Source organism: Tachyglossus aculeatus, chromosome 1 (assembly GCF_015852505.1).
Source record: "Tachyglossus aculeatus isolate mTacAcu1 chromosome 1, mTacAcu1.pri, whole genome shotgun sequence".
NCBI classification, from domain to species: Eukaryota; Metazoa; Chordata; class Mammalia; order Monotremata; family Tachyglossidae; genus Tachyglossus; species Tachyglossus aculeatus.
Window position 1 is genome coordinate 146317796 of NC_052066.1, and position 23732 is coordinate 146341527.

The 23732-nt window shown below is 40.6% G+C and overlaps 1 protein-coding gene across 3 annotated transcripts in view; it reads right to left on the bottom strand.

The window, feature by feature from the left end:
- The window catches only part of TRAF3 (TNF receptor associated factor 3), a 145880-nt gene that overhangs the window by 28045 nt on the left and 94103 nt on the right, over positions 1-23732 (bottom strand). For all 3 annotated transcript variants that reach the window (XM_038767251.1, XM_038767164.1, XM_038767075.1), the window contains 4 exons: positions 13681-13939; positions 10274-10322; positions 2860-2964; positions 1882-2049 (listed from right to left, as the gene is read on the bottom strand). In XM_038767251.1, the coding sequence (XP_038623179.1) occupies positions 1882-2049; positions 2860-2964; positions 10274-10322; positions 13681-13922 (564 nt within the window). In that variant the 5' untranslated portion in view covers positions 13923-13939. The remainder of the gene's footprint in view (positions 1-1881; positions 2050-2859; positions 2965-10273; positions 10323-13680; positions 13940-23732) is intronic.

Genomic DNA, 23732 nt, shown 5'->3' on the forward strand with positions numbered 1-23732 from the left:
ATAAGAAACATCATCCTGTAGAACTTCAACTACAAAGTCACTGAGCAAGGAGCAAATTAATTTTCCTAATCCCCAAATAAACTAAAGACGTGCATAAAAACCTCATTATAAATGCAACAAGATTAATCAATAGACTGCAGGACAGTTCTCTCTGCCTTAAATACTTCTTGATTAATCTGCTTTAGCTCCAAAGCAACAGATTGTTCGAGGCCAGGTCTGCACTAAGGCAAATGCATCAATCTTAATCCAAGAAAACGTGAAATGGGGTCAAGAGTAGTATAAAAAGGAAGGGGACCTATCCTTATCGGTTCAACTCTTTTTTCGTCATAGTGCTAATTTTAGTCAACTACTCACTTTAGCGAATTCAGTAAAATGACATGCTGTACTAGTGGTCTTATTCATGCTTGCTAATGAACTCATATCAATGAGATAATTGGATCACTGCATAGAGATTGTATGTGTAAAATACTATAATCCAACTCTGTTACTCATGGTCTCAAAATTCAGTAACTTTAAGAGGTTAATTTTAGGTGCACAGTCATTATTATTCAAGCCAATTATTAATATTTGAGGGCCTCCTTTTAAGGTAAATTAATCTTTCCTCAAGGAGTTCAATGGGCCTCCAACCCATTAATATCTTTTTCTAAAGTAAAGAAAGAGAAAGAGCAAGAGGGAGAGGAGGGGGATGGAGAAACAAGCACAAGTTCTATCTTATTTGCTGGGAAAGTAATTGAAAAGCAGCAATGCCTAGTGGATACAGCATGGGCCTGGGAATTAGAAGGACCTGGGTTCCAATCCCAGCTCTGCCACTTGCCTGCAGTGTTTGACCTTGGACAAGTCATTTAACTTTTCAGTGCCTCGGATTTCTCATATGTAAAATGCGGCTTAAGACTGTGAACCCCATGTGGGACAGGGACTGTGTCTAACCTGATTAGCCTATAACTCCCCCAGTGCTTAGTACAGTGCCTGGCACATAGTAAGCACTTAACAAATACCATAAAAAATTGTTCTTAATCAATAGAAGCACCTAAGAGCATCTATTTCTAAGAAATGGAAGCAGTTTGTGGATTACACAAAGGAAATGAGGAAAAACCTAGCCATGGAAACGTGCTGAAAGAAAAAAAAGTAGAGTGAATAAATATGCAGCTTATGAAACCGAGTCACTTAATTTTACAGTTATGTAATGTCGGATCAATGCAGCAAACTAGGGAGACCATGAATTCTTGCAAAACGTCTATACATCCATATACACAGCCAGGCTTCTCTCCGAGCCTTGCTTTTTAAGTCACTCTCATTATTCAAATGCCTACTTCGATGTCATAATGACACAAAGAATGATCTCAGTTCTAATCAGAGATTTCATCAGTAATTTATTTATTGCTGCATCTACTGGTGTGGGTATTAATTGGTATTTCTATCAGTTGATTTAAACTTTTACTCTTGTCCCTCATTTTATTTAACTTCTCTTCATATGTCTGTGCCTAACTGATGTCATGTGCACATGATGGAAGTTTGTAGCGGAATGAAGTAAGTAGGACCAAAGCAAACTTGATAAATGGTACTTCTGCAAAGTAATTACTGGCTACAGAGCAAGGTAAAATATGAGCCACTCATCACAAGCATTCCTGAGGATTCCTGCGAAATCTTACTTCATATCCTTGACAACTTCTTTTTGTGGCTGCAGGATATAATGTTATTTATATAAATCCAAGTGGGAAAAGCAAATTTGGCATAATAAACAAAATCTGACAAAAACTACTAAATCACTAGGCATTCAATCTAGTGGTTAGAACTAAAAAATGAGAAACGCTGATTCTTGCATAATGAAATCTGAACTTTAGCGATGGTCTGATTTAAGGAAAATGGAAAAAAATACTACACCTGCAATGTAATCATTGGAACTTGACTTGTACAATATTTACATGTGGCCTCCCGATATTTACAGGATTTTTCTATATGGTCAGGCAAGTCTTTTCTCAGCACTTTTTCTTTGCAGTCAGCACGAGGACATGAAAGTTCTTCAAATTGACAATCACTTTTTAAATGTACCTGCAAAGACAAACAATACCAGTCCTTAGCTTGCCATCTCGATTACATCTGAAGCACAAAAAAAGCAAACAAGTGTCAGTTCTAATCCTGAAAGTACACTATCACACAAAAGATTTCCAAAAAACCTGCTGCCTTTTCTGTGTAAGACTACACAGGGTATATATTCACCAAAAGACCTTACTTCTCAGACTGTTTGGAGATTACAATCAGACCCTTAAACTGAATGTTTTTTGGGTTTTTTCCTAGATGGCTGGAGAACTGAACTGCTTGATAACTTCCAATTTAGGTAATCTCACGAGATAAACCTAAGGATAATGAAAATCAGAAACAAATGACAATACTCTACGGGACCGAAAGTGTAGCTAAGTAAAGAAAAAAGCATTAATAAGACGATTTTAATCTACCTTTAAGATTTTAAAATCAATTACATGATAGAGGTATACAAACTCATTTTCTAAGAACCTGAAAATTGTGAATTTCTTAGCAATAAAATACTGCAAAAAATAAAGTCCTGCCTCTGTGTTTCGTATCTCCCTCTTCCCTGCTTTCCCTCAAAAACCAAGAAGTGATGTCTACTCAGCCTTATTTTACGGTCATATGTCTTTTTCAAATAGATTGACATATTTGCTCCTAAAAACAGGGAAGCTTACAGCAATTTCAAAAGTCCAACATTTTGGAAACACTACTGAAAGGTAGATGTGGCCTTACAGCCAAATCATACAAATGGCTGAACTTGGGAACCATTTCAATGAATTAAAACATTTATGTTTTTAAGTTTTTAAAGGTTTATAGTAGGGCTGTTCTGCTCACCAGCAAATGTCCCAGAGTTAATTGTTCTGTGCAACCTCTGTTTTCATTTCTACAGTATATTTGAAGAGCAAGTATTTCTCGCTTGCAGCAATTATCCTTAAACACCTGAAATGGAAACAACATTTATTTTAGAAGATTAGCATGGTTTAAATGTTAGGACATGCTACCGTGTGTGAGACAAAACATTTAAATAGAATCATGAGACATCAAGTGAAAGAGTTACAGATCATCTGGGCCTCTGCAGGCAGAGGGAGGCACAGAGTGACACCTATTATGAAACACAATTTGAACTGCTTACTTTTGGACGTTCTGGATAAGACTACCCCCAGAAAAACAGTCAAAAGGGACTGAAACACCTGTCCACACCACTCCCTTGGAGACCTCATTCACTCCCATTGCTTCAACTACAATCTTTATGTGGGTGATTACCAAGTTTGTCTCTCCAGCCCTGACTTCCCTCTCTTTCTCCTGCAGTTTCCCATTTCCTCCTGCATTCTGGATAACTCTACATGGATATCCCACTGATGCTTCAAACTAAACCTGTCCAAAACAGAACTCATCTTTCCACCCAAACCCTGTCCTCCCCGTTTCTTCCCAACTGTAGACAGTAACACAGCCCCCGTTACCTCTCAAGGCCATAACCTTGGCATTATCCTCGGTTCATCTCTCTCATACAACCCACATTTTCAATCCATCACCAAAGCCTGTCAGTTCTGCCTTCACCACATTGCTAAAATCCGACTTTTCCTCTCCAAACTGCTACCACATTAATCCAAGCACTTATCCTATCCTGCATCAGCCTCCTTGCTGACCTCCCTGCCTCCAATCACTCCCCACTTCCCTCTGCTGCCCGGATCATTTTTCTAAAAAAACATTTAGTCCATTTCTCCCCACCCCTCAAAAACCTCCAATGGCTGCCCATCCACAACTGCAAAAAACAGAAATTCCTTACCTTTGGCTAGTAATGATTTAATCACCTTGCCCCCTCCTACCATACCCCCCGATTTCCTACTAGAGCTTTGAGTGCTCACTAGCACCGACCTACTCACATTCACCTCAATCTCATCTATCTCAACGCTGATCCCTTGCCTACATCAGGCCTGTGGCCTGGATTTCCCTCCCTCTTTACATAATAATAAGAATAATGACATTTATTAAGCGCTTACTATGTGCAAAGCACTGTTCTAGCGCTGGGGAAGTTACAAGGTGATCAGGTTGTCCCACGTGGAACTCACAGTCTTAATCCCCATTTTACAGATGAGGTAACTGAGGGACAGAGAAGTTAAGTGACCTGCCCAAAGTCACACAGCTACCAAGTGGCAGAGCCGAGATTTGAACCCATGACCTCTGACTCCAAAGCCCAGGCTCCTTCCACTGAGCCACGCTGCTTCTCTTGCATACAACAGGGCATCACCTTCTCCACCTTCAAAACCTTATTAAAACCACATTTCCTCCAAGAGGCCTTCCCCAACTAAGCCCTTATTTCCTCTATTCTCAGCGTGGCTCAGTGGAAAGGAGGCCTTCCCAGACTGAGCCCCTTCCTTCCTCTCCCCCTCGTCCTCCTCTCCATCCCCCCCATCTTACCTCCTTCCCTTCCCCACAGCACCTGTATATATGTATATATGGTTGTACATAGTTATTACTCTATTTATTTATTTATTTATTTATTTATTTTACTTGTACATTTCTATCCTATTTATTTTATTTTGTTGGTATGTTTGGTTCTGTTCTCTGTCTCCCCCTTTTAGACTGTGAGCCCACTGTTGGGTAGGGACTGTCTCTATGTGTTGCCAATTTGTACTTCCCAAGCGCTTAGTACAGTGCTCTGCACATAGTAAGCACTCAATAAATACGATTGATTGATTGATTGATTGAAAGAGCATGGGCTTTGGAGTCAGAGGTCATGGGTTCGAATCCTGGCTCCGCCACATGTCTGCTGTGTGACCTTGGGCAAGTCACTTAACTTCTCTGAGCTCCAGTTACCTCATCTGTAAAATGGGGATTAAGACTGTGAGCCCCACGTGGGACAACTTGATCACCTTGTATCCCCCCCAGAGCTTAGAACAGTGCTTTGCACATAGTAAGCGCTTAACAAATGCCATTATTATTATTATTATTATTATTATTATTCCTTCTGCACTGCCTTTGCACTTGGGATTTGGATCCTTTATTCACCCCACAGAACTTATCCTGTCTATCTCACCACCAACTCCTTTCCCATGCCCTCCCTCTGGCTGTAAAGCATTCAGTCACCTTGCACCCTCCTTTCTTACCTCGCTGATTTCCAACCAGAGCCCAGCACGCTCACTTTGCTCTCCTAACACCAACCTACTCACTGTTACCTTGATCTCCTCCACCTCGCTGCCGACCGCTTGTCCACTTCCTCCCCCTCCGTATATGCCAGACAACCACAGCACCTTCAAAACCTTAAGTTCACATCTCCTCCAAGGAGCCTTCTCCAAATAAACCCTCGTTTCCCTGGCTCCCTTTCCACCCTGTGTGGTCTATACAGTTGGATCTATGACCTTTGGGCAATTGGAATTCACCCATCCTCAGCCCTACAGCACCTATGTACACAGCTATAAATGACATATTATATATTACTTATATCTGACTCCCCCTTTAGACTTTAAGCTCACTGTGAGCAGGGGATGTGTCTACCAACTCTTGTATTGTACTCTGCCTAGCACTTAATACAGTGCTCTGCACATAGCAAGTGCTCAATAAATAACACGGATTATGTACATATCTGTAATTAATTTTAATGTCTCCCCTCTGGACTGTAAGCTGTTTGTGGGCAGGGAACATGTTTACCAATTCTGTTATAGTTTACTCTCCCAAGTACTTAGTACAGTGCTCTGCACACAGTAAGCACTCATAAGTACGACTGACTGACTCATTAATTCCTTCTGCATTGTCTACGCATTTGGATCTGTACCGTTGAAGCACCTGATATTCTCCTTACTTATATCCATAATTTATTTATTTGTATTAATCTCTGCCTCCCCTTCTAGGCCATAAATTCGTTATGGGCAGGGAATGCATCTACCAACTCTGTTGCATTGTACTCTCCCAAGCGCTTAGAACAGTGCTCTGCACACAGAAAGGGCTCAATAAATACCTAAATGTCATTAACTGATGGACAAAACAATACCCCAAGAGTGGTTTTACCACTGACGCTCCTCCCAAATTTCTCTGTACTTGGACCTATTTTACAGCTGATAGTTATACGACAGGGAACAAATACGGTTCAACAGACTTTGGAGGAGGGAAAATGAACTGTAAAATCTCTAATATTTTACGTGAATCTCAAACACTCTAGAGCAACTCTTTGGCTACATGCTAAAAGTAAGCAGCACGGCATAGAGGATAGAGCATGGTATTTGATTCATTCATTCAATCGTATTTACTGAGTGCTTACTGTGTGCAGAGCACTGTACTAAGCGCTTGGGAAGTACAAGTTGGCAACATATAGAGACGGTCCCTACCCCACAACAGGCTCACAGTCTAGAAGCGGGAGACAGACAACAAAACAAAACATGTAGACAGGTGTCAAGTCATCAGAATAAATAGAAATAAAGCTAGATGCAATCATTAACAAAATAAATAGAATAGTAAATATGTACAATTAAAATACAGTAATAAATCTGTACAAACATATATACAGGTGCTGTGGGGAGGGGACGGAGGTAGGGTGGGGGGTGGGGAGGAGGAGAGGAAAAAGGGGGTTTTCACAGGTACTCATCCTGGCTCTGCCATGGCCTACTGGATACGGCACAAACCTGGGAGTCAGAAGGTCATGGGTTCTAATCCCAGATCTGCCACTTGTCTGTTGTGTGACCTTGAGCAAGTCACTTAACTTCTCTGTGCCTCAGTTCTCTCATCTGTAAAATGTGATTACGACAGAGCCTATGTGGGCTGTGTCCAACCCGATTATCTTGTATTTACCCCAGAGCTTACAGCAGTGCCACACAATAAGCGCTTAATACCATAAATATTATTACTGTCTGCTGCGTGGCCTTGGGCAAGTCAGTTCACTTCTCTGTACCTCAGTTACCTCATCTGTAAAATGGGGATTGAGACTACAAGGGTCATGTGGGACAGGGACTGTATCCAACTTGATTTGCTTATATCCCTCCCAGTGTTTAGAACAGTGCCTGGCACACAGTAAGCACATAATAATGTTGGCATTTGTTAAGTGCTTACTATGTGCAAAGCACTGTTCTAAGCGCTGGGGGGGATACAAAGTGATCAGGTTGTCCCATGTGGGGTTCACAGTCTTAATCCCCATTTTACAGATGAGGTAACTGAGGCTCAGAGAAGTTAAGTGACTTGCCCAAGGTCACACAGCAGACATGTGGCGGAGCCAGGATTCGAACCCATGACCTCTGATTCCAAAGCCCGTGCCCGTGCATAACAAATATTACTATTATAAGGAGTGTTTCCTAATAAGAAATGAAGGAACTTATGGGACAAATCAACCTCCTAAGGGACAAAGGTAACAAGAAAAACCAGTATGCAAAAAATGAATAAATAATCAAGTAATTTGGAAGCACTAGCAGGACCTTGGCAAGGGGCAGATTTCTTATATCAATATTTCTCCAGAAGAGACAGCAGCCTTCCTACTACAAAAGTATTTATTAAAGACATCAAAGACTAAGTCTAATCTGATAACACAACTGCATAAGCAGCGTGGCTTAGTGGAAAGAGCCCGGGCTTTGGAGTCGGAGGTCATGGGTTTGAATCCCAGCTCCGCCGCTTGTCAGCTGTGTGACCTTGGGCAAGTGACTTAACTTCTCTGGGCCTCAGTTCCCTCATCTGTAAATTGGGGATTAAGACTGTGAGCCCCACGTGGGACAACCTGTTAACCTTGTATCTACCTCAGTGCTTAGAACAGTGGTCGGCACATAGTAAGTGCTTAACAAATACCATTATTATCACCTGTCTACTTGCTTTGTTTTGTTGTCTGTCTCTCCCTTCTAGATTGTGAGCCTGTTGTTAGGTAGGGACCGTCCCTATATGTTGCCGATTTGTACTTCCCAAGCGCTTAGTACAGTGCTCTACACACAGTAAGCACTCAATAAATACGATTGAATGAATGAATGAAAAGCACTCAATAAATAGGATTGAATGAATGGATGAATGAATGAACTAAGCTTCTACTCTTGAAACTAACATCTCCTTCCCATCTCCAGTTTTCCCTATACTGATTTTATTTACTGATGCACTGGGAAATACCCTTACTTCCTGGTGATGCCATCAACAACACTTCAGTCTGCAAGAAATTCCAATAAACGTCCACCTCTTACCATTCTACAGCAATGAAAAAACATATTTGGAATCTGAATTTTCACAGGTCCAGAGGCATACATTAAATCACAGATTTAGAAGGGAAGTTCTTCAGAACCAGATTTAAAAGTATCTGCACATCAGATTTTTTTAAAAAAATAGATTTTACTAAAATTCCAAAATTATTCAGGTGGTTTGGAAATGATAAGAAAATAGGTTTATTTTTTACAAAAAATTACTCTTTGCCTTCAAGAGAAACAGTGTGGCCTAGTGGAGAAAGCATACCACTTTTGTGCTGTGTGACATTTTTTCTGGGCCTCAGTTACCTCATCTGTAAAATAGGGATTAAGACTGAGCCTTATGCTGTGGCACAAACTATGTCCAAGATGATTAGCTTGTATCTATCCCAGCAGCTTAGTAAAGTGCCTGGCACATAGTATACGCTTATCAAACACAATAAAAAAGCTCAGTCTTCTCTGTAAGTTGATTTTTTTTTGAAGTGGATTCATCAATCATTCATATTGAGAGCTTACTGAACACAAAACAGTGTGCTAAGCACTTGGGAGAGTACAATCCAACAGAATTGGTAGAGAGGTTTCCCTGACTACAAGGAGAAGCAGCATGGCCTAATGGATAAGAGCACGGGCCTGGGTTCTAATCCCAGCTTGGCCACATGTCTGCCATGTGACCTTGGGCAAATCACTTCACTGGGGCTCAGTTACCTCAGCTGTAAAATGGGGTTTAAGACTGTGAGTCCCTGTGGGGCAGGGACTGTCTACTCCAGAACTTAGAACAGTGCTAAATAAATGGCACAGTTATTATCATTATTATTATTATCATTATTAAGCTCAAAGTCTGCAGGAAACTGGTACATTGACCATTCTCTGCCCCGCCCCCCATTCAAGTACTATAGCTGACTGAATTATCCAACAATGTGTGTGTTACATATTTATACAGTTATGGTTTTTTTGTAAATGGCACTCACTGTGCATTTGTGACTGAAAAGTCTAAGGCAAGAGTAACAGCTCTACCACTCTGCATACAAAGACCATCTCCTGTCCTATTGTGTTAATATATTCACAGCTCGTAGCACTGTTTTAAGGTTTTGACTCTTAGTTTTTTGGTCCTTTCAAAGCTACTACACAGAGGACCATTGATAAATGACGCTCACCAAAAACTTCATCTTAGCCAACAGGCTTATTTAGCCTCGTCCATTTCCTCTTCCAAAATTCTTGGTAAAACTGCTAATAAAGCTCCTTGTGGACAGGGAACTTGTCTCCAAATCTTTTGCCTTGTAGTCTCCCAAGCACTTGCACTCTGCTCACAGTAAGCACTCAAAAAATTCCACTGATTAACTGAGAAGTAAAATTGACAGAGTTTTACTTCTGCCTTTTTAAATTTTCTCTTTTTTCCCCCCTTTCCTACTATATTTGGTGAATATGTTGATCACCACCCAAATGCTTACATGGTAGGCAGTTTAAAGGAGGAAGAGTCAAAGTGAGGAGCTAGACGATTGGTAGTTTGTATAAACCCCTCTGGAGTTTATACTTTGGAGAGTCAACTGTATTAGAAAACTTGCTTTTATATGTTAATTAAACATGAAATAATGTAGGAACTTAATTTGGGAACCAAGATCAACAAAGTTTAACAACTTTTTTCTGGCTTTAAGAAGTTAAACAGCAGTAAAAAGTCAACACTGAAGATGTTGTTTTTATTGCCAACTTCCTGAGAGTCATATTTTATGTGCTAAACGTGTTTTCGATAATCAGTATTCTTAATTACTAATCCAGATCCATATTTTTTGGATGATGGATCATTTCAAAAAGATCAGATTCAGGGTTTCATGTAATTCAAATAATTCCCAAGAAGATATCAAACTGGAGGAGCACAGGAGAGAGAAAAGAGGCCAAAATAAGCAAATGCGATAAACTAAACAAGTCTGAGATTAAATTAGTATTTAAGTATAAAATAAATTCTACTAGAAAGGTTTACCAATAATTAGTTTTCCACAGAAATCAGACTTTCACCTGCTTTCAGAAACCTTAAGGTATACATAGTTCAGAATCTCTGAAGGAGAAAAAACATTCTGAACAGAAAGAAATTCTGAAGAAAATTTTAAGAATACCTTATCTTTAATGACGTTTTCTTGACACGCCGAACATTTTGGACTAGAACTGAGAAACAAAGCAGACACATTGCATTACACAATAACCATGGAACTTTCTAGTTGGACTTCCAGGTGGTATCAACCATTAAACTCATTAATCAAAATTTCCTTATCTTTGATTATAATTGCTCAAGCACCTCATAACATGTTTCAAGAGTTTCAGTATAGTTTACCAAAATGAAATTAGAATAAAATGAGGGGCCAAGGGGTTGAGAGGAAATATATATTGCTGAACAAAATTCAGTCACTTTGCTGAAGTAGTTCCTGAATGGAATAAACAATTTAGTTCAACTCCCACTTGCTATGGAAAGTCCCCTTCTAATAGAATGAAAAATGAATTTTTTTCGAAGCAACTAAATCTGCTCAACTCTCTTGGTATAACTGTATTTAAGTAAGCACTACAATCACACCATTTTATGATGTTGGTCTGAAATCATCCTGCACATTAAAAGAATGCTGCAGAAGTTAGATTCCTTTATAAGATACTGAAAAACATAACTCCACAGATTCTATTGAACCATATATAGAGAACAACACTACTGGAAATGATCACTGGGCTTTCCTAAATCACTCCTCATCTCCTGCAATGGCCAAAAATAGATCCTTAAATGTAAGGTCCCTGCCCCAAGAAAGTCCAAGGAGCCACCCAGCATAATAGCCCCATCGATTAGCATTAATTAATATTACCAATAGCTGAGGTATCAGCAAGCCTTAATAGCTGGGGGAGTAGTGGATATTAATTTTGGGACTCTATCAGTCCTTGCTGGGCTGAGAGAGTACAGGGAAGAATGGTCAAAGTGGGTAGGTATAGGGGAGGCTCCTCCCTGGGCCTGGATTCAAAGTAAAGCTGAGGTGTCACCTCAGCTCCAATGTCACCCATCCTAGAGTGACGTATTGATGCCACGTCACCCCCACAATATCATAATTATTATTATAATTATTATTATTTTATTCATTTTGTTTTAATCCCATGGGGATTCAGGAGGAGCCATGTTAAACCTGGAGGCACAGGGGCTGGTCTGAAGCCCACCTATCAATCCAAGTTTCTTTCAAGGGAAACTGCAGTTTGGGCCCACAGATGTGGAAGTATTAATACAGCCCAGTATGCGGGCTTTCAAGAACACTCAATGACGACCAGCTTTCTGTGCCTACTTCACGCTATGATATGGTTCAACAGAAAACCCAAGAGTCCATGAAGACATTTCTTCCCATCATGTCCTCTCCAGACATACCTTTCTCCCATTAAGATCCTTGGATGGATTTCCACCGGACAGGTGAGGCGGTAGCTGGGTCATTGAGAGTGCCAAGGAGATAGCAGGCTCAGCCAATCAATCAATCAATCAATCGTATTTATTGAGCGCTTACTGTGTGCAGAGCACTGTACTAAGCGCTTGGGAAGGGTACACTGGTCCCATTACACCCCCGGTCAGGGCTGGCCCAATTTTCAAGCCTGAGATAATCTTCGGCCCAAACATACTGGGAGTAAGCCTGGTCCAGTTTCACCTCTCCAATCAGCACGTAACTAGTTTGTGCGTCCAACCTGATTTGCTTGTATCCAGTCCAGAACTTACTACAGTGCCTGGCACATAGTAAGCGCTTTACAAATATCATAATTGTTATTACAATTATTATTATTTTGTTCCTTTTGTTTTAATCCCACGGGGATTCAGAAAGAGCCACGTTAAACCTGGAGGGATAGGGGCTGGTCTGAAGCCCACCTATCAATCCACGTTTCTTACAAGGGAAACTACAGTGATGCAGGCTTTCTCCAGGGGCAGCAAGGACACATTATCCCTATATCCTCTGAGACTTCCTTGGCTTCACCACTATTTGTGATGCCCACAATGAAACAGGAATGACCTAAAAACCTGGTTAGTTTGAATAACTGGGGGAAAAGCTCATCAGATGACCAAAAAAACTGGACCCATGACAATTTGTTCAATTACCCAGCTTTTGACTATATGCTCATTATGGGCATGGGACGTGTCCATTAATTCTGTTGTATTGTACTCTCCCAAGAGCTTATTGTACACAGAGTAAGCACTCAATTAACACCACTGATTGATTGACTGATTGACTGAGTAGCCTCAGTCTCAATTAGCATGGCCTTTCTTTTATATCTTACTTGGATAGTTTCATTGTCTATTCTTTACAGAATTTACTGAAAAATATTACTAAGCTTTGTTTAACCCTGCCTTCCCAAGTCAAATAACTCAGAATCTGAAAATTCTAAGTACACACTATCATCCCAACCACATACAAAAAAAATAAATCAATTACGTGACACACTTGTACCTAATGCATACAATCGGTCAGTCCATGGTATTCATTGAGGGCTGAATGCAGAGAGCACTGTGCCAAGCACTTAGAAAAGTATAACAAAAGAGAGTTTGGTACACATGATCCCTACCCACAAGGAGCATACTACTATTACTACTACACTGCTTTCTCCTAACTATAATTTATTTTAGTATCCGTCTCCCCGACTGGATTTTAAGTTCCCCCAAGAGCAAGGATCATGTCTACTAATTCTTTTATACTCTCCCAAACACTTAGTTTAGTAGCCCTCTGTGCACTGTGGGTCCTTACTAAGTAGGAGTGATTGATTAGAAAAGATTTTTGAATGAATGATACCAGAATGTAAAATTTTATGGCAGCCAATAGATACTTAAGTCTAGATTTGTTTCTGTTCCAAGTGTGGAGATGCCCGCTCCTTTCACTGACACGTTTTTCAAGAGGATTAATAATAACCATGTAAAAACTGACACCAGAGGACATTTTCTTCATCATAAAAATGATATTCTAAATTTAGATGTCTTCATTTACTTTAAATATTTTAAAGCTACAAAAAAACCAAACCAAAGGCATTCCTAAATGATGTAACTGCATAGATCAAGATGAGAAAATCCATGTTATTAAAAATGTTTAAAGAAATGAGTTGCCATTAAATCAGTCTTTTGTTTACTCATTCCGTATCCCCAGAATGAAGACTTACGCCTTGTATTTCAAAATCTAAACTTCTATCAGTGAGAAAAGTAATTTTCCCATCATAGCTGAGGAGTTTCAGGAATAAACAGCAACCCGGTGACATATGTAATTGAAAATTGGGCATGCTTTGGTTTTTTTTTAAATTTAGACAGTATGTTCTCATCTGTGCTGGCACAAATAATTTTATTTCTAAGAGTTCTAAGGAATACTACCCCAAATACTCATATAGCAGAATTTAGAAATTTTGCTTCAAAAGTTCCCAGGAGCAGGTGGATTCATTAATAAGAGACGGCTAAATGAACAGGAGAAATTCGGAAGCTGGAAAATTAATCTAAACAATAGTCTTTCAAATAACGCATTGTATAGCAAGCACGCACCTTAACAACATATTCATGCAAGTTTCACAGAACCGGTGTCCACATTCTGTCTGCTTGGGGTTGCATAATATCAGGTGACATTTTTCACACTTATACTTGTCTTCCACTGTTTTCACAAATCTCTCTTTGTAACCTCCTTGTTCCGGGACATAAATCGACGCTCCAGGACCGCGATCAGGATTGGCCTTCGGTGGTACATTCTGCTGTACTAAAGAGGGGTCCATCTTTTTACTAGAATCCATTTTAGACTAGATAAATCCTATAAAGGAAAAAAAAAATTAGATCACTGAAATGTTGGCGTTTTCCTCTTTACATACATTCAAATATCAAAGGCACTTCTCTACATATGTTATTACAAACAACTACAACATATTCATAGCAAATGCTATGTTTGGTTCTGACCACTACTTCTTAAGAGAGTCATGAGCAAACTATAGAAAATGGCCAGGAGGAACAACCCAACATATGAATGAGGATAGATTAAAAAGATTAGGACATCAAGTCTGAAGAGTTGAAGGCTAAGAGGGGATTGAACTGAACCCTACCAAGTTGTGAATTTGATAGTAATTGCTGATCAGTAAACACTGAATCCTCTACTTGTAATTATGTCACGTCTCTCGCCCACTGGAATGAAAGATTCTTGTGGGCAGGGGATGTGTCTCATTCTTTCACGTTAGAGCACGGCACTTCACTCAGTGGGTAATCAATAAACACCACTACCTCCAGCACCCCACCACGAAGTGTGTGGTTGGTGCTAACAAGGAATTGCTCATGTTTACTTAGCCACCTCATTAATGAATCCACCTGCTCCTGGGAACTTAAAACACCCCTGAAGCAAAGTTTCTAAATTCTACTATGTATTTTGGGTAGTATTCCTTAGAACGCTTAGAAATAAAATGATTTGTGCCAGAACAGATGAGACCACACTAATTGTTTTTTTAGAATAATAATTCACTGACTTCTACATCACCATGGTGAGGGGAACATCCATTTAAGTTTGAAGGTAATTGGTTCAAAACAATCAAAAAGGAAAACCTGCACACAAGATCAGCATGAAATCCTAACCTTTCCATCCTTGAAAAAATATCAGGTTTCTGTTTGAATAGGGTATATCACTTAATCAGGCTTCGTTTTCTGCCAGGTTTGAAAAGGAAACTTTCAAAAGGCCCCGTAGGATAGATTGGATCTAAGTGTGTTCTCCCCCCTTTTTTTTTTTTTTCAGGTTTCTGCCTATGTGAAAATTGCCCCTCAGAAGTGAGAGCAGAAGGATCACAGGCTCAGGGCTACATCAAGAAGGAATCCTAGGTCTAGCAGTCTTTTGACTTTAATTCTCTCTTCCTAGCATTCACACACTGTCAAAATTATTTCTTCTACTGCCAGAACTCCCGCAGTTCTTTATGCCTGCTACCTAAGAAACATAATACAACTTTCGGAATTTCCCACAGAAAAGGAAACTATCAACTTGCACCATTAGCGTTTGAGCGGAGAACAATCTAGACATCTTATTTACTGATACCTTCTCTACAGAAAACTAGGGTTTCAAAAAATAATGGATGAGAATGTAAATTGAACTCAATAAAGGCAATAGTAACAGAAAATAATCATCTGCCCCTAGGTATCATAAAATACATATTTTTCATAACTTCCCTCATAGAAAGAAAGAATTTATTAAGAGTCTGTACTATGCATGTATGTACTATGTACTATGCCCTAGGTATCATAAAATACATATTTTTCATAACTTCCCTCAAGGAGGGGTCATAGAAAGAATTTATTAAGAGTCTGTACTATGCATCATTCAAAATGAGCTACACACATCTCTTGCTGTTCCAGAGTTTTGGGTTTTTTTTTAAAATGGCATTTGTTAGGCACTTACTACATGTCAAACACTGTTCTAAGTGCTGGAGATCCCATGTTACGTGTTAAGACAGTACTGACAATGCCAGACATATTAAGGTCAGACAATCATATTAATTCACAAAATGGGTTTACTAAAATGTGTGCAGGAGGATATTTAGTTAGCTACTGTGAAGATGGAAACTTGGAGATTACATGTTACACAAGATGGAGTCAGGGAAAGTGACTCTTTCAATCAAAACAGAGAAATCTTCACTGAAGGAGGTCATTTTACAGGGGAGAGCCGAAAGAGTAATAATAATAATAATAATAATAATAATAATAACGAGAGTACTTGTTAAGCTGTAAGTGCTGTTCTAAGCCCAGGGGTACAGACAAGCTAATCAGATTGGACGCAGTCCTTGTCCCATATGGGGCTCACAGTCTTAACCTCCGCTTTACAGATGAGGGCAACTGAGGCACAGAGAAGTGAAGTGACTTGCCCAAGGTAACACAGCAAACAAGTGACAAGGCCAGGATTAGAATCCAGGTCCTTCTGACTCCCATGGCCATGCTCTATCCACTAGGCCAAGCTGAATGCTAAAAAGGGTGAGATGGGTGACGAATGTAGTTTGGGGATGGCTCAGTAGACTCCTGAAAAATAACTCAACTTTCTAGAAAGTGCATCAAATAAACGTTCTGGGGGAGAAAAAAGGAGATCAAAAGAGCAGAAAGCATCTAGGAAGTAGACTTGTCTGGAGTAGCCTGATGAAAGGCTTTTAAAGCAAAAGCTGAGTGTCTTGGTCCAACTCTTCAAGGTGGCTAAAGTCTTTACCCAGCTCTGGGTGGTGGCACGGACCAGGCAAGAGCACAGAAGGTAAATTTACACAGCATCCTTGGGAATCAACTGGAAGGAGGTAGGGCAAAGGACAGATAACCTGGAGAGAAGGAGACTGCAAGGATTGAGACAAAAGATGAGCCAAGACTGCAGGGGGTAAAGGAAGAGAATGGATTCAAGAGCTATAGGAAAGTGACTAGATAGGAGAAAGTGAAAGGCAGTGATGAGTAGGACTTCATCCTCGGGAGGTGGGCTGAGAGGCTGGAATTGCCCATTGTGATGTGAAACTGAGCATTTTGGACTGTCCCGCTGAAATGACTTTGATAATAAATCTCTAGACTGAGATGCGGTTGCAGGTCAAGCACCTTGAGAGACTGGACCAAAAGAGAACTGGAAAATTTAGGATTTCTAGTGATCCAAATATTTGCCTCCCCTAAGTTTATTTCGGAAGATGATCAAACAGTGGGAGTTACTGCCTACTAAGTGCTAAGTACTGACTGTGGTAAGTGCTTGGGAGAGTATAACAGAAGACAGACATACATTCCTTGCCCTCAGGGAGCTCCTAATCTACATGAGGCAGAGGGATAAGAAAGGCAGAGCAAAATGACTTAAAATTATGAAACACCGTGAGAAGGAGGAAAGACAGGGATATAACAGACAGTAGTCCAACTATACCAAGATGAACTAGCAAAAATATATGATTGAATATACAAGTGAAAATTAAAACTATCATATACCTTCTCTTGCAAGAGTTGAAGGTACAAATAAAATACATAAGTGCTAAGAGTAGCTAATAACAAAACTGAAAAAAGCAAACGTAGCAAGTAACACTTTATCTGTGAACTCTCTGTAAACATTTAATTGTAGGAGGGTTTAAAAGGGTTTATTTTGATAATGCTGAAGAAATATCTATTTAGAAACTCAACCTTTTTCATCACTCAATGAAGACATGTCACTGCCAACTCTATATACTCCGAGGCGCACTGAATTCACCACTGACCAAAGCACTTTGTTATTGGATCTGTCAAGCATGTCTCAGTTTCCTCAAATCTTTTTTTTTTCTTTTAACATTTTGAGGGTCCAATCTATTAGGCAGGAGTTCATTTGTTGATCATCTGTGAGCTCCAGGGCCCTCTCATTTCATTCTTTAAGTGGTTTACATAATAATAATAATAATAATAATAATAATAATAATAATAACAATAATGGTAATTGTTAAGTGTGCCAGGAACTGTACCAGCATGCCTGCATTCTACATGCCAGGAACTGTACTAAGCGCTGGGGTGGATACAAGTAAATCAGGTTGGACAGAGTCCTTGTCCCATCTGGGGCTCACAGTTTCAATCCCCATTAGACTGTGAGCCCGCTGTTGGGTAGGGACCGTCTCTATATGTTGCCAACTTGTACTTCCCAAGCGCTTAGTACAGTGCTCTGCACACAGTAAGCGCTCAATAAACATGATTGAATGAATGAATGAATTTTACAGATGTGGTAACTGAGGCCCAGAGAAGTGACTTGCCCAAGGTCACACAGCAGACAAGTGGAGGAGCCAGAATTAGAACCCATGATCGTCTCACTCATCATCATCATCAATCGTATTTATTGAGCGCTTACTGTGTGCAGAGCACTGGACTAAGCGCTTGGGAAGTACAAATTGGCAACATATAGAGACAGTCCCTACCCAACAGTGGGCTCACAGTCTAAAAGGGGGAGACAGAGAACAAAACCAAACATACTAACAAAATAAAATAAATAGAAAAGATACGTACAAGTAAAATAAATAAATAAATAAATAGACTAATAAATATGTACAAACATATATACAGGTGCTGTGGGGAAGGGAACTCGCAGGCCCATGCTCTATCCACTACACCACGCTGCTTCTCTTCTATATCCATATCAACTGGGTGCCCCCCAATTTCTTTGCAGTTCTCAGGGCTACATTTTGCACATGCTAAATGTAACTGTTCGATTTCAGATGAGAAGAGGTGATTGTGGGGCAGTGGGCCCTAAGGGCAAGAACCCAGGCTCGGGAGTCACAGGCTCTGCCACTTGCCTGCTACGTGACCCCGAGCAAGTCACTTCGCTTCTCGCTGCCTCAGTGGCTTCATCTGTAAAATGGGGATTCAATACATATTCTACCTGCTATTTAAAACTGTGAGCCCCATATGGTACAGGGACCACATCCAACCTGATTATCTTGTTGTATCTACCCTACCGATTAGAACAATGCTCGACATCGGGTAAGCGCTTACGATTACAATTATATTTTATCCATTTTGATTACATTAGTCATCGATTTTAGATTTTCATTGCCAGTGAAATATTCCATTTCGGACCACTCTCTTTCGATGGTTCAAACTTTCTGTGATTTTTATGACTTTCAACTCAACCCAACAATGGCATTCATTAATCAATCAATCAATCAATCAATCGTATTTATTGAGTGCTTACTATGTGCAGAGCAGTGTACTAAGCGCTTGGGAAGTACAAATTGGCAACACATAGAGACAGTCCCTACTCAACAGTGGGCTCACAGTCTAAAAGGGGGAGACAGAGAACAGAACCAAACATACCAACAAAATAAAATAAATAGGATAGAAATGTACAAGTGAAATAAATAAATAAATAAATAAATAGAGTAATAAATACGTACAACCATATATACAGGTGCTGTGGGGAAGGGAAGGAGGTAAGATGGGGGGATGGAGAGGGGGACGAGGGGGAGAGGAAGGAAGGGGAACTGTGTGCAGAGCACTGTACTAAGCACTTGGACAAGAAAGTGTAATACAACAGAGTTACTAGAAACAGTTTCTGACCATGAGCTTACACTCTAGAGGACTGCACTGTCTGATGATGTATTAGCCGTTCATCATCAATCGTATTTATTGAGCGCTTACTATGTGCAGAGCACCGTACTAAGCGCTTGGGAAGTACAAATTGGCAACGTATAAGCTGATCTAAGCTTATATTGGCAACATATAAGCTGTTCTTAGAATAAGCCTTGTGCTCATAAAACCCCACCTGGGTCAAGAAAGGATCCCAGCTTCTGAGCTTGAAGGATGGGGCCAGAGTTAGTCCGTCAGTCAATCGTATTTACTGAGCACGTACTGTGTGCAGAACACTGTACTAAATACCTGGGAGAGAACAATATAACAATATACCATTCTCTGCCCACAGTGAGCTTACAGTTTAGTGGGGGAGACAGGCATTCATATAAATCATTAAAATTACAGATATGTACATAAATGCTATGGTGCTGAGAGGGCATATGAATACAGAGATAAACAGAAAAGCAGCGTGGCTCAGTGGAAAGAGCACAGGCTTGGGAGTCAGAGGTCATAAATTCTAATCCCAGCTCCGCCACTTGTCAGGTGTATGACTTTGGGCAAGTCACTTCACTTCTCTGTGCCACAATTAGCTCATCTGTAAAATGGAGATGAAGATTGTGAGCCCCACGTGGGACAACCTGATTACCTTGTATCCCCCCAGCGCTTAGAACAGTGCTGGGCACACAGTAAGTGCTTAACAAATGCTATTATTATTATTAAAGGGAGCAAGTCAAGGCAACACAGAAGGGAGTGAGAGAAGAGGAAACGAAAGCTTAGTTAGGGAAGGCCTTTTGGAGGAGATGTGCCTTCAGTAAGGCTTTGAAGGAGGGAAGAGTAATTGTCTTTCGGATATGAAGAGGGAGAGCATTCCAGGCCAGAGGCGGGACATGGGCGAGAACAGAGAACATTCATGGGGTTTATGCAACTTGGTCAACAGTGGTGTTTATTAAAACCCTGCTGGGGGTTGGTCGGGGGGGGGGGGGGGAGGGGGGTACTACACTAGGCACTTGGGCAAAAATATTAAACCAAGAAGCACAAATCCGTGCCCTTGAGAAGCTGACACTTTAATGGTGAGGATGGGGATGGAGACAGATGCAAGTTGACAAGTACTACAGAGAGGCGTGACCTAGTGGAAAAACGATGGGCCTGAGGGTCAGAGAACCTGGGCTGTAATCCCAGCTCTACCACCTGTCCCAACTCTTTAGAGATTTTTAAAATCACTGTCTGTGCAAATTTTCCTTTAAGCCTCAACTTTTCTTTTGGCTTTCACTTATAATCTTCTTGCCATCACTGTAACATCTCCCTCTGGACCCTTGGTTTCTTGTTGCTTTTTTCACTTTTGCCGTACTTGTTGACGCAGTTAGTTGTGTAGGGAATATATCACAACCATTAGCTATCCCCCTGGCGAAGTCTGATATATGAAAGGCTCAATGTGTGTAATTCCTCTGCAAACACTTCTTCACTATATTGGCACTTCTATGTTCTTTTCTGAGTGATTTTAATTCAGTTTTCTTGGCAGCGACAGATTTTAACCTCGATTGCAACATCTGGCTGCCGGCATGAGCTGAGTGCAAATGTCACTTTTGCCTGTTGTCAAGATGAAGAAGAGAGAGATCTAATTCTGGCTGACTCCAACGGTGCTGTTCCAGGCCCAATAATGCTGCTGTTCTTTTTTGGCAGGAATGTGTTTTTGACATTCAGATGGTTGGCTTCAGCAATGAAGCAGGCTCATCACTCCTTCTACTTCAGTGGCATGTTTGGAAGATGAGAGTTCTTCTGCCTATTCACTTTATCAGTGGTATTTATTGAGTGCTTACTGTATGCAGAACACTGTACTAAGCATTGTCTGTCTGAAGACAGCATTCAATTTCCTAGGAACCAAAGTATGCTGACCTCAATATATGTCATTTTCTTTAGATGTTCACCTTCCATTTCTTCAAATAATCTTTCAGTTTCCTTATCTGTCTGCTGTACAGAGCTACAGGGTTGTAACTTCTCACTGTGTTATGATGTTTCATGTGCTGGGTGTGTGGATCATATTCTGAGAAATGATGATCACAATTTTCTACCCAGAGTACTACAACTTCCTACATAATAAATCCAAAACTCGGGGATTGTCTGTTTTCTGTTTTACAGAGGAATACTTGATCATTTTTATTTACCATTTGTTCCACTGGAAAACAAGCCTCATTTTGCAAATGCCAGCGTTATTTGCTTTAACATTCTTCATTTCTCTGAGATATACATCAAAGATCAAATCTCATGTTTTGTGGTTTCTCATGTAGTTTGATGATCCTTCTGGCCTTTATCCTTCATGCCACCTGGCCTGTATGAGAGGCGTTGTTGGGGCAACGGAGACATCTGCTCACATCTTTTCTCTAATGGTATTTGTTAAGTGTCAGTGAATCAGTCAGTCATTTTTATTAATAATAATGGTATTAGTTAAGCATTTACTATGTGCAAAGCACAGTTCTAAGCGCTGGGGGGGATACAAGGTGATCAGGTTGCCCCACGTGGGGCTCACAGTCTTAATCCCCCCTTTACAAATGAGGTAACGGGGGCACAGAGAAGGTAAGTGACTTGCCCAAAGTCACAAAGCTGACAAGTGGCGGAGCCGGATTTAGAACCCATGACCTCTGACTCCCAAGCCCACGCTCTTTCCACTGAGCCACGCTGCCTCACTTATTGTGTACAGGGCACTATATTAAGTGCTTGGGAGAGTACAATATGACAATAAACAGGCACATACCCTGCCCACAAAAAGCTTACAGACTAGAAGGGACTGGCTCTGTGCTAATGACACAGTCTCTGTACCACATCAGGACTCACATTCTTAAGAAGAAGAATACAGCAGGTACCTTATCCATATTTTCAGATGGGGAAACTGAGGTGCAACAACCTGGGCCAAGGAGCCAGTTCTCCAAACTCCACTCTCATGCACTTTCCAGTAGGTCCCTTGGCCTTCTCCACATCCACATAAAACTGTGAGGAGGGTAGAAGAATTTTAAGGAAAATGGAATCCCTTTCTTCAATGGTAAAAACTGGGCACCACCACCACAGAAATATCCAAAAATATATTTTAAAATAGAACAACCCTCTTCTCTGTTGACGGGCATGTAAATTCATGCGGGGCTAAGAGGGTGAACTACAGCTTAGTGAGCCTGTTGTTGGGTAGGGACCGTCTATAAATGCTGCCAACTTGTACTTCCCAAGCGCTTAGTACAGTGCTCTGCACACAGTAAGCACTCAATAAATACAATTGAATGAATGAATGATTTGCTTTGAACACCTTTGCTCTAGGCAATCCTGGAAGCTGAACTCTTCACCCCCTTCCAAATGATGGAAAATAGAGCCCAGTGAAGAATATTATTCAGTGACGAAGCTACTGTGGAGATTGCTTATGTGTGATTTCAGTTTATCATCATCATCAATCGTATTTATTGAGCGCTTACTGTGTGCGGGGGTGGGGGGGCGGGCGGGGGGGGTTCCTTCTTTCCCGTTCACATCTTCTGCCAAAATTGCCCCTTGCCGTATTTGCTACCAGCAGTTTCCCAGGGCCATTTGGGATTCTGGTTTTTGATGTTACAATCTCCTCTAAATTATTTCTCCGAGAGCTACCTTAATTTTACTTAGTTTCACGCCAGACTCATGTCTCTGCTTCTGCATCTCCTAGATACCCACAGCTAGGTCATATTTCAGATCTTTCGCTTCATTTCTTCTTTGAGACATTTCTTCTGTCATCGTTATTTATGATCCCCACCTTCTTGGTCAAGTCATTCCATCAGCCACCTTGGCACAAATGTGTATAGATATATATTTTTATAGTATTTGTTAAGTGCTTAGTATGCGTCAAGCACTGTTCTAAGTGCTGAGGTCTGTTAATCAAGTCAGACACAGTCCCTGTCCCAGGTGGAGCTCACAGACTAAGTAGGAGGGAGACTATCTAGACTGTAAGCTTGTTGTGGGCAGGGAATGTGTCTGTTTATTGTTCCATTGTCCTCTCCCAAGTACTCAGTGCAGTGCTCTGCAAATGGTAAGCACTCAATAAATTATGACTGAATGAATGAAAATCTCTGATCAATCAATCAATCAATCAATCGTACTGAGAGCTTACTGTGTGCAGAGCACTGTACTAAGCGCTTGGGAAGTACAAGTTGGCAACATATAGAGACAGTCCCTAGTCCCTAGAGACTGTGGGCTCACAGTCTAAAAGGGGGAGACAGAGAACAAACCCAAACATACTAACAAAATAAAATAAATAGAATAGATATGTACAAGTAAAATAAATAGAGTAATAAATATGTACAAACATATATACATATATACAGGTGCTGTGGGGAAGGGAAGGAGGTAAGATGGGGGGATGCAGAGGGGGACGATGTATTGGTGTATACTTCAGCAATCTGATGTATTGCTGATATTTTATTTAAACTTCCTACTTTTGTTATTACCAACTGTATGCTCTTATCCATCTAGTGAATGTTTACAATCAATGCTGACCTCCCAAACTCCTGTCTCTCCCCACTTCAGTCCATACTCCACTCTGC